Source organism: Alligator sinensis, unplaced genomic scaffold, assembly GCF_000455745.1.
Source record: "Alligator sinensis unplaced genomic scaffold, ASM45574v1 scaffold1009_1, whole genome shotgun sequence".
NCBI classification, from domain to species: Eukaryota; Metazoa; Chordata; order Crocodylia; family Alligatoridae; genus Alligator; species Alligator sinensis.
In genome coordinates this window covers 340,038-351,373 of record NW_005842995.1, presented here as the reverse complement: position 1 = coordinate 351,373, position 11,336 = coordinate 340,038, and the positions used below count along the sequence as shown (strand labels likewise).

At 45.4% G+C, this 11,336-nt stretch overlaps 1 protein-coding gene across 4 annotated transcripts in view; it reads right to left on the bottom strand.

The window, feature by feature from the left end:
- Positions 1–5,563: 5,563 nt before the first annotated feature.
- The window catches only part of EIF2A (eukaryotic translation initiation factor 2A), a 27,358-nt gene continuing 21,585 nt past the window's right edge, over positions 5,564–11,336 (bottom strand). For 3 of the 4 annotated variants that reach the window (XM_025192997.1, XM_025192995.1, XM_025192999.1), the window contains exon 12: positions 5,564–8,340. In XM_025192997.1, coding sequence (XP_025048782.1) covers positions 8,275–8,340 — 66 coding nt within the window. In that variant the 3' untranslated portion in view covers positions 5,564–8,274. The remainder of the gene's footprint in view (positions 8,341–11,336) is intronic. The other variant, XM_025192994.1, reaches the window with a different exon arrangement.

Below are 11,336 nucleotides of genomic sequence, written 5' to 3'. Positions count from 1 at the left end.
CCGCGCGCCGGACCCGGCCGGAAGTGCCTGGTGTGCACCGCCGGGGCTGGGCTGGGCCGGGCCGCCTTCCGCCGCGCTGCTCCTGGTGCCCGGGAGGGGGAGGCCCGCACGGACGGGCTCCGCCGCGCAGGAAACGCCCCGGGAGACCCGGCAGCGCCAGTCTGTGTCTGGGTCGGTGAGGGCAGGTGTGCTGAAGCGCTCCTGTGGCGCGGTTTAGTGCCCGCCGAGGGGTTGGGGCTTAATGCCTGTTGTATGGAGATGGGAGGCCCCTGCCTAGCTTGCTCCTGCAGCCGCATGGCCGGGCGGCACTTGGCGGCATCCGACCCCCAAGCCTCCGGGCTTGGCCCCGCAACGTAGGACGCGGGCCGAAAGAGGCTGGACATGTGTGCAGGCCGGGGGGAGGGGAGGACGCTTGCCGGCTGTGGGGCCACTCGTGGTTCTGGACTGACTCATGGATTTGAACTTGATTTGGCTGGGAACATGAAACATTTCTTTAAAAAAAACAAGTTGTGAGGGGCAGGCTGCCTGGTGTGGGTGGGAGGCGGATAGACGAGCTGAACCACACGGCTTTGTCCTCATCCCTCCCCGGGGAAGACCCCAGAAAGGCTGGCTTAGGTGGGAAAGCTGGTCTAACTTTGTCCTTGCTCCAATAGGAGATGCCACCCTATGGCATCCTTGACTCTCACATGAGGGAAAGGTAGTCCCTCACTACAGAATATACCTGCTTTATTTAATCCGGTTTAAAAGCAAAGCAGTTTATTTTTCATCCTTCATGGTTCCAGTCCTCTCAACATAGTTTGTCAGCTAATAAGTAGCCATTTTAAAATGCTGCTTTCATGCATTTGAATTGAATTAAATTCCAGCCCCACAATGCAACTTGAGATAAGTTTATGAATTAAAAATTAATCATCATTTAGTAAATAAGAAGTGTATCATTCAGCCTTTTCTAAAAGAAACCAAAAAATTAAGGCACTAAATAGCTTTATAAGTACCCACCATGGACCTTCCTGCTTTAGCGTGGAGGCTTTCCTTTTGCAGTTTCACAAAATGCCACTAGTTCTCTGCATCACTCAAGTCCTTAGTTTAATGTATTCTTCTATACAACAATAGACATAAAATTGATTTTGTCAGGCTTGGAATTGGTAAAATGAAAAGTATCATCATTAGATCTCCAAAGCTGATTCCTACTTACTGTTGCTTTGTCTACACTTCCACTGTAAGAGTCAGATTCTGGCATTGCACACCTGGGTTGATCCGTGCATACTAGCTGACCCTAGTGATTTCTGTGGGATTTTGCACAGGGTATGGGACTGCTAACCAGCACAGACCCATTCACATAGCTCCAATGGCAGGATTTGCCCTGTTTAGATCTTATGGTCTATACCTCTGTCCCCATTCCAGAAAAAAGCAAAGGTGAAACTGATACATTGATTTGGCCTTTTAGAGAAATTAACCTCTTGGATAAAAACATCTCTTAGCACCACATCCTGTGAAAACTCATGTACACAAGTACTCCAATCAAAGTTGTTCTGCTTAACAAGCAATCACATACAAAAGTTAATTGTGTGCATTTGCAGCAATGCAGATGTGTTTATTGCCTTTCATCTGGAGGTTCCAAAGTATTCTAACAACTTTGCAAACAGCTTTAATAAACTTTCCAAAAATTTCACCCATTGCATCATTTAGAACAGCAGTTCCCAATACTGGGTCATGACCCAAATGAGGGTTGCCGGGGCAATGCTGGCGGCACCACACAAAAAAGATGAGCTGTGTCGTGTGCCAAGAGCTCCCCCGCACTCTGCTCCCAGCAATGGGGCATGGAAAAAAAGGTTGGGAACCACTAATCCAGACGTTTGACTTACAGGCACTGGCTCTAATTACTAACACAAGGATGGACAATTATTTGGGCCCGAGCACTACATAGGGTGATCTGAGCAGTTGTAGGCCAGGTCAGCACCTCCCACTCCCTACAACAACTCACCAAAACTCTCTATGTGGGATGGGGCTCTGGGCAGCGGTGTTCTGGAGCCGGAGGGGCAGGCAAGGCTGGAATCACAGGATGGGACCTTGAGGCGGTGACAGCACAGGGCTAGGGCAGAGCTGGAAGCCACTGCTGGGCCACACTGGGGAGCTGCAGCACCGACAAGGGGGAGAGTGCGAGCCCCACAGAGGAGGCTTGGAAGGAACTTAGCCACCCGTCCCCTTCCCAAGCCTGAGGCGCACAGCGGTGTCTGCAGGCTGGCATGACATGTGGGTGCCCCAGTGCTGCCTGGTGGGGCCAAGCAAAATCACTCCATGGGATGCATCCAGCCTGTGAACCGTATTTTGCCCATCCCTGCACTAACTGTTAAATACACACTTATTCATGCTTGCTCTGATGAAAAAAGCTGAACTTGTGTGCTGAAGTTGCTTTTAACATGCATATTTATAGAGTCTATATCTTAGGTAACAATAGTGTTTCTATAATTAACTAAGTTAAAACATTCATTTTTGAGAAAGGCCCTTGGAGGGATATCAGTTGAAAATGAGCTAATTTTGAATTTCACTCCGCAGCACAAAGGGAGCAGGGAACATCATTCTGTGACACTCCCAGCCAGATAGAGATATTATTTTTAAGGAATTAGCCTCTGCACAATTTGTCAAAGCTCAAGTAAAACTGCTGTCAGTGGTACCCAGTAAAGTCTCAGTGAACTTTCTCCATTCTCTGGTACCCTCTAATGGTCAGTTATGGAGTTGCACTGGAGTCACAGAACAGCTTGTTCACTCTCCAGAGCTGCTTGTGTATACATGACAGGGTGTAGTCCCTCAGGGTTGCATTCTCTGCGCCCTAGATATTGAAATGGTGGGTTTTATTTTTCTATCAGTTTACACATCATCAATTTCAAATCTCATGAAATGCTTAGTGTACAGGTGTAAATTACTGCAGAGAGCACCACATAATAATCCAACCTGCTGATCTCTTTGTACTAAATTGCAGCAAGAGATGCCACCCACCACTAATCCCGGTTACAAACTAGTGATGTCGATAGCTCATCGCTTGCTGATATGCACAGATGGCTGAAAGTGACACTATTTCATTAATTTACTTGTATTATTTCATTAATTTCATTATTTTTACATGCATTTAAAAATTATTTTAAATTGTTTTTATACCAATATTTTACCATTTTTTATTTTCATTTTTTTCTCTTTTCATTCTGATCTTTATTTTTACTCTTATTTTTTATTTACTACTTCATCAAGAAAACTCTATTTAGTGTGTAAATCCACATGCTTTATTTCACTCAACCACCCCTACGAACAGGGTGCTGAAATTCTCCAAACACTTATAATATGCACACAAATCTGCACCCCGTGAATTGATTATATATACTAGCCAATTGCCTGTCAAGAACCCGGGCCCAATGTGGGGAGGAAGCTCGCTCCTCCCCTCCTCCAGTCACTGCCACATCAAGCCGGGCCCGCTGCTTGCTCCCCACCACCGTGGTGGGCCGGCTTCTCCCCCAGCTCAGGGTTGCCCCCTCTCCTCCCCGCATCAGGCCTAGGCCCACTCCTCCCCCACCACTGCCACAGCCACGGCATGCCCGCTCCTCTCCACTGCAGCCGTGTTGGCCTTGCAGGCAGCGATGACAAGGGAGGGGTGGGGAACAGGCCAAAGCCAGTGCCAGTGGCCTCCCCGCCACGGCATCCCAACTCCGTTCCCCCCCACACCGCCATCACCTCCAAGGAGTAAGGGGAGGGGGAGGGGAAGACCAGCTGTGCTGGCCTCGCCCCCCTTCCATCCTGTGTCCCCGCCATCATGGAGGTGCACTGCCACCTGTCCTAATGCTGCTTTGCACTCTGATTGGCTGTTTGTCAACCAATCAGAGCATGAATAAAGCATTACGGACAGACAGACAGACAAAGGCTTTTATAACATCAGCATCTTTGAGCGCGTATTGGAGTGCTGCGGTGTACTAACCGGAACTCTGATAATGCGCTCCCTGCATTATCTTACAGGGGGTCCCAATCCTGGAAAACGCCTGGTCATTGTTTCATTCAGTGTTTCCCCTCCATCCCCAGACTCTGTTCACTGTGTCTGTTTGGGTCTCTGTTCCCGTAGTCCCCCAAGTCCCAGTTTCCTCAGGCTGTTCCCCATGCTCCACTCTGCTCATCCAATTCAAATCCAACCACCAACCATCCAAGCTCCCCCCCAGGCTATCAAGAGACCCTGGCCTTCTGAGTGGACATACCCCCCAACAGGAGCAAAGAGCCTCTTCATCATCACCTCCCCACTCTTCGAACAGCACACTGAAACTCTCTAAGTGCTTAGAATACATTTTATATTTTAACTGACTGGTTTTCTTGCATACATACTGGCTGCTTTACCCCTCCATCCAGGAAGAGCACAGACCATCTGCAGACAATTCCTCAGCCTGACAAGGGGCGTTTGTGCCTGAAAGCTTGCTAATAATTTTTCCAACTATTTGAGTTGGTCTAATAAAAGATATCAGATTTAGCCAAAGAAGCTTGTCTGCATATGTCCTTAGATCAATACAGTTACAACCTACACCCCTGACACAAACACCAATACATTTGCAAGAATTAACCAATGCTTCCCTAACCTTAGATCTCTCTTCATCCCAACAAGAGAGACAAAGCCTTATTTTTGGCTTTCTATTGGTCACATGCTTATTTCCAGTTATATGTTCTATTATAACTCCCTCTTGCTCAATAGCAATCTCTGTAACTGAGTATCGGTTCTCTCACAGCCTCAACAGCAGACAAGCAGAAGGTTCCACAAGCCAAAAACTCAGTAGGCAATCAGGATAAAAAAATAGTCTTTATAAAAACACTCAACAGTTCAGCTTGTTTGTAGTGATTTCTGGGCTTGAACAATGGTTATCACAGCCAAGAAGATTACAACCTATTTCTTTAATCAATCCAAACTGCTTTGCACACCGGTTGGTGCCTAACACAGGTCAGTTGTCATCAGCCAGTCCTGTTTGGGCCAATTTCATTTGCTCAGACTGTTAACGGAAGAGAATACTACTTCGGTCAGGGACCCTCTACCTCTAACTCTCTTCCTTCTGCTTTGGGGCTGCCAAACGGGCTCCTTTGGAAACTGGTTATGCAGTGGTCTTGGAACGTGGCCAAGGCAGATCCATCTGCTTTCCTATGGTGCTATGGACAATTATATGTGCTTGTGTCTACTCCATGAGCTCAACATTCTTTATTTTGTGTTACTTTTCTCTAAATATTTAGTAGACAACCACAATGACAGCTGTTTCACTGCCCCTGGATAAATCTGTTGCTCTTCCATAATTCCAATCCATAGAGATCCTGCCAATCTCGGAAAGTAGCCTTGAAAAAGACTAAAAATTATGTGTTTGTTTTTTTAAAGCATATCATTATAATTAACACATCAGGTTACTGTAACTGAGAGATTAGGAAAAAAATTCTGCTTCCAGTTTCTTTTGTGGCTTTGACAGTACTGTATTATAGTTAGATTTTCATGTTGCTCAGGCAGGTCTTTCACAAAGTAATGAGAAGGAGAATGACTCTTTAAAAAATGACAGAACTGCAGAAAATTTGAATAGGAACTCAGGAAAGCTTTAATACTTCACACTGCTTTTAACTTCTGTTCTGAAATCAATCAGCTGGCAGAATGGCTATTTCTTAAATGCTTCATTAAGATTGTAATTACCTTTTTCTGTGATAACATATGGTTTTGAATTGCTTGTAGTCACTGGATTAGACATTGTTTTTTATTAGAATTCCACTTGAAATAAAGGAAAAACTGGGTCATCTTCTAGATTTCCTACTGCTCCCATTTCAATTAATGTATACTCATGCAAAATGAATAAAACGCACCAAGATCAGAATGGTAAACTTTGCACAGATGTGTCTAAACAAGGTGCCAGACAATAGAGAATCAAGCCCTGTACTTCTAGTGATCCAGTGTGAACATAACATTTAAAACTTGTAAAGGCTGGTCTTTATGCGAACATACTTCAAAACCAACTAAACTGGTTTTAAGTTAAATTTCACACATCAGTGCAATCTGTGTAGACACTTATTTCAGAAGTGCCCCATTTGCTCAAGTGAACATTAAATAGTTTTTGCTCAGTAAGGAGAAATGTAACCGCGGAGTTTATTAAAATTAATGAAAACAAACAAACCATTAATGCATTACCTGAATACTTCAGGGGAGTGTACTGGCAACAAAAGCCCATTTGCTTGTTAGGTTAACCTGCAATTTTCTCACATACAGCATGACACATGTGACTTGTTCCCATTAAACCAGAACCTTCTTAAGATCTCTCAAGACAAATAATTTATCAGACCTTAGTTACTAGAGTCTAGAGATGGTGTAACAAAAACAAGTCTGCTTCATGGATGTGATGAATAAAAAAAAAAAATTAGTTGAGCTTCATGTGTTTTCACGTGCTATATCCTCTTGTCTTTTTCTTGTTTGTTGCTACATTAAGAAACTAGGAAGTTACCCAAAATAAGCAGTACATTTTGGTACAAAGAATTTGTACAGAATCTGACCAGCTCTTTCTTAATCTAAACTGAAAAGCTGAGATCACATGTTCTGAACCAAGACAAAAATCAAAGTAAAACTAATATATATATTTGGCAGTATTTCATTTGTTTCTCTTTGAACTGTGACAAGAGAGGGTAACACCATGTCTACACCGCTTCCCTGCAGAGCCTGGGACTACAGCCAAGAAACAAGCCCAGACCACTTACATACTCAAACTTAGCAATCAGGCAGCACAGACCACTTAGAAGGATCAGAGTGCTGCCTTCAATATACAGAGCTGCCAAGGCTTAAACACTTGCAAAGCAGGTGTGAGTGGGTAGAATTTACTTTTAGAGGTGGTCACGGGCTCAGCAGGGAGAAAGCATAGGCAGGGCCTAACTTTACAAACGATTCAATGACTAACTGCATGTTCATAACAACTAACAAAATGTTGTTTGTCAAATTAACTGAGGAAGACACAGTGGAAGCAAAATTAAAATCTTTGATTTATTCTTTAATATAAAACTTGACTCTAAATCCTTATTTTACTCAAAACTGTTTGCAAATAAGAAACTTGTCCAAAATTATTTGTTACAAAGCCAGGGGGGCAATACATTTACATGGTAAAAATCAACAACACACTATTGTGATTTTTTTTTTTTTTAAAACCAGGAAGAAAAGTGTAATAAGAGATTACCTGCTAATGATGGAAAACATTATTCCATTGAAATGCCAGTGATCACTTAGGTGCTGGCTGTGTTTGACATAATTTAGTGGGATGCTATCATCTTAAAAATATTCACCTATGTCTAGTTTTTTAAAAAAAACTACTATTCAGGTCATATTCATAACCCCAGAAGTCACATCTGATCCAGATGAACAAACTCTTATCTCTGTGCAGAGAATCACTTTGCAGAATTGGGACTAGTATTATTCAAACAGGCTGAAGGGCTTGGTTGACATTTGGCAGCACTTGCTGTGTGGGCAGTTCCAGTGTTTTCCTCATATTACCTATTTTAACTTTGCTTGGTCAGATCACAAACCCTTAGCAAAAGGGAAAAGGAAAGGAAAAAAAATAAAATAAAAGTATAGGAAAATATGATTGTAAAACCACAACAAATTTGCCAGGGGTGTGCGGCTGCGCGGGAAAGATGGGGACTCTAGGGCACGCAAGGCACCTGAAATATCTGAAACTATTTCATCTTTAAAAAAGGTGAAGTTGGCAGAGCGGCTTCAACATAACATTTCTTAATTTCCTACCTGGTAAGAAAACAAACAAACACTAACTAACAAAACAACTTATTTTAATGTTAAATGCAAACCCCAAAACTCTTTGAATGTTAAATGCTCTTTATTATGGTCTACAATCCTAATTTTGCATAAAGGTCACATATCTGTTAAATTTAATAAAGCTATGAAATGGGTACGCAATATCCTTTCCCTCCTTCAAAACACACAAACAAACAAAAAACAAACAAAAGAAAGAAAGCAGCATGCTTGTTTTGGTTTTTCAGCGATGTCCTCCTGGAACACAAGCGTGTGTTCTGGTGCGAGTGGTAGCAGGACTGGATGTGCTGCATATAATTTGTTTACAATTTTGAATGTGCAAATAAAAAAGGGGGCTAAGAAAGGAGGTCTGCAGCAAATACGTAAACCTTTGCATTGGCTATTTGTCACTGAAAGAAATTCCTTGCTCTGTTCAAGTTAATATGCATTCCATTTTGCACTGATTTTGTGCAAAAATCCCAGTTGTTTTCTGTAAAGTTTTAAAAGCCCAGTTCCAAATCTTCTAGCTCCTGAAGGAGAGAACCCTCTTTCTGAATTTTCTCCAACTAGAAAAAAACCACAAGAGATCATAAATTTTGCTTATTAAAAGGGAAACAAAAATAGCATGATTTACTGAGTGCATATAAAAAGTAAAGATCAACCCTAACAGTGAAAAATAAACCTCTAGTAATTCAATAGACACGTTTTAGGAATTCTAAAGTAGAGAAGCTGAACATAGGGTAACAGTCAATTTAAGTCTGTAGCTATAAACTGCTGATCTATAGAAACACTAATCCATTTTTTTAAATTAGAGACTCCACAGTATTGCAGCTTTATCAATCTTCTACATGCATTTTCTGTGGACCCTAAAATAAAAGACTACCACTACCTACTTGTCAGCTCCTAACATCAAAAAGACTGGCAATGGAATTGTGCTAACGGGTCACTGTTGACTTCAAATACAGTCATAGTTTCACAGCTCGTAGGGTCAGAAGGGACCTGAGCAAATCATCAAGTCCGACCCCCTGCCATGGCAGGAAAAAGTACTGGGGTCAAATGAACCCAGCAAGGTGTTCATTCAGCCTCCTCTTAAAGACTCCCAGGGTGGGAGCCAGCACCACTTCTCTTGGAAGTTGGTTCCAGACCCTAGCCGCCCTGACAGTGAAGTAGCACCTCCTGATATCTAGTCTAAATCTACCCTCTGCCAGCTTGTGACCGTTATTTCTTGTCATTCCTAGTAGGTCTGGGGGGAACAGGGACTCCCCCAGTGCCTGCTGGTCCCCTCTAACTAGTTTGTAAATGGCCACTAGATCCCCCCCTCAGCCTTCTCTTGTGGAGGCTGAACAGGTTCAGGTCCCTTAGCCTCTCCTCATAGGGCCTGCCCTGCTGCCCCCTGATCATGCAAGTGGCCCTCCTCTGGACCCTCTCCATGTTGTCCACATCCCTCCTGAAGTGCAGCGCCCAGAACTGGATGCAGTACTCCAACTGCGGCCTGACCAGTGTCACATAGAGGGGGAGGATCACCTCCTTGGACCTGCCTGAGATGCATCTGTGGATGAATGACAAGGTGCAGTTGGCCTTCTTGACCGCGTCCCCACACTGTCAGCCCATGTTCATTTTGGCAACAATAATGACTTCCAGATCCTTTTCTGCCTCTGCACTGACTAAAAGGGAGTTCCCCAGCAGTTTGCACAAAGGAGTTAAAAAGTAACTGCAGGTATTAAATTTTTGTCTCAGTCCCTCTGAAAATTTGTGATGCTTTACAAGTCATATTGTTCTATTTTTCCCTTAACCATTTTACTTTCTTCAGTAGCAAGTAAAAACCCATATAAGCAACACAGGAAACTGACAGATTAAGGCATAAATAGTGCTCATAGTTTGGGCCCTGTGGGCTACATGGATGGCAGGGGGCCAAGTCCATGGGCCAGGTGGGGCCCCATGCCACTCATATGCTAGGATTGACCCTAGGGCCCTGCACCTCCTCTGCCCAGCCAGAGCCCAATCCTGGCCAGGTGTGAGCAGCATGAGGCCTAATCCTGACACATAGGGGCTGGACAGGGACAATGTGGGGCCCCCAGAGCCTGATCCCAGCCATGTGGGGGCAAGCATGGGGCCCAATCCCAGTGTACTGTGACTGAACAGGGGCAGCATGGGGCAGTTGGAGCCTGATACGGGCCAAGCAGAAGTAGCACATCCCAGTGTACTGTTCCCCACGCCTCCCTTCGCTGGAGAGGGAAACTCGGGTAAGAGTGTGAGAGGAGATGGGAGGACTGTAAGCAAATCGCCCCAGTTCTTGGGGCCGGGCCAGCTCTTACTGACAACTGCGGTCACAGCCATGCAGCTGGGAACCATATGGTACCAGAGTGCCACAGTAGCTGGCAGGAGAGTGGGGAAAGCAGCAGCAGGCAGAGGCGAGTGGTAGCAAGCAGGTGCATGGGAGCGCAGTGACAGCTGGGCGGGAGCACAGGGCTCACACCTGTATCCTGGGACCAGTGCCAGCGGGGCCCAGAGCATGGCAGCAGGAGCACAGAGTCTGGTACCAGCTGTTCTGGAGAGGGGGCAGGGGCCCCAGGACACCTGCACGGGCCCCGCGCTCTCATCCAGCTGTCTCTGCCACTCCTTCCTGCCTGCTGGCCGCTCCGACACCATGTGGCTCCTGGCTGCATTGCTGGACTGCAGCAGCACAGGGCCTGTGCCGGTACCCCGGGGCCAGGAGGGAGGGAAGTGTGTGTATGTGCAGTGAGGGAGGGACAGAGTGCGAGTGAGCGAGCAAGTGACAGATAGAGTATGTGTGTGTTTGTAGAGCGAGTCTCACATGCACCCACACCCCGCTTCACACTGCCATACACACAGCCCCCACACCCACACCCCCAGCCACCCTCCTCCCCACACACCCCCCACAAGCCCCATAGCCACCCACACCCCATGTATCTACACACACTCGCATGCTCCCTCCACGCCCACACCCCCAACATCTATCCACCCCCCACAGACACACCCATCCCCACACAAACCTATATTCAGCCCATCATGCCCCCATGCCACCCACAATATACAAGAGTAAGACTTCATTTTAAGTTATCCCCTCTATGTACACTACACAGACGCATGTAAATCAGGACTTAAATATTTTTTTAATCAAATTAGTGAATATTGTAGATATTTGATTTTTAGAGTATAACTTGGTATTTTTCTGGTTCAGAAATGGTAAAATCCCTTGCTGAAAGGAGTACTTCTGGTGGCAAAGGTCAGGGGTTAGGGGGCGGGACTTCAGGTCACAACATGGCAACCAGAGGGCAGGGCTCCTGGCAAGGGGTGGGGATACCCATGCAGCCCTTGACAGCTTGCCAAAACTCAGTAAGCAGCCCTCCAGCCAAAATAACTGCCCACCCCTGATGTAGGGCCTGCAGAAATCTCCACAGATCCATGTGGAGCCCCACACGCCAGACAAGGCTCTAGGGTCTAGATCTGACCTACAGGCCAGGGGTTGAGCACTCTTGGTCTAGGGATAAAATAGAACTGATTATACATCAAGTGCTGTCACACACAAACAAAGGAAAAT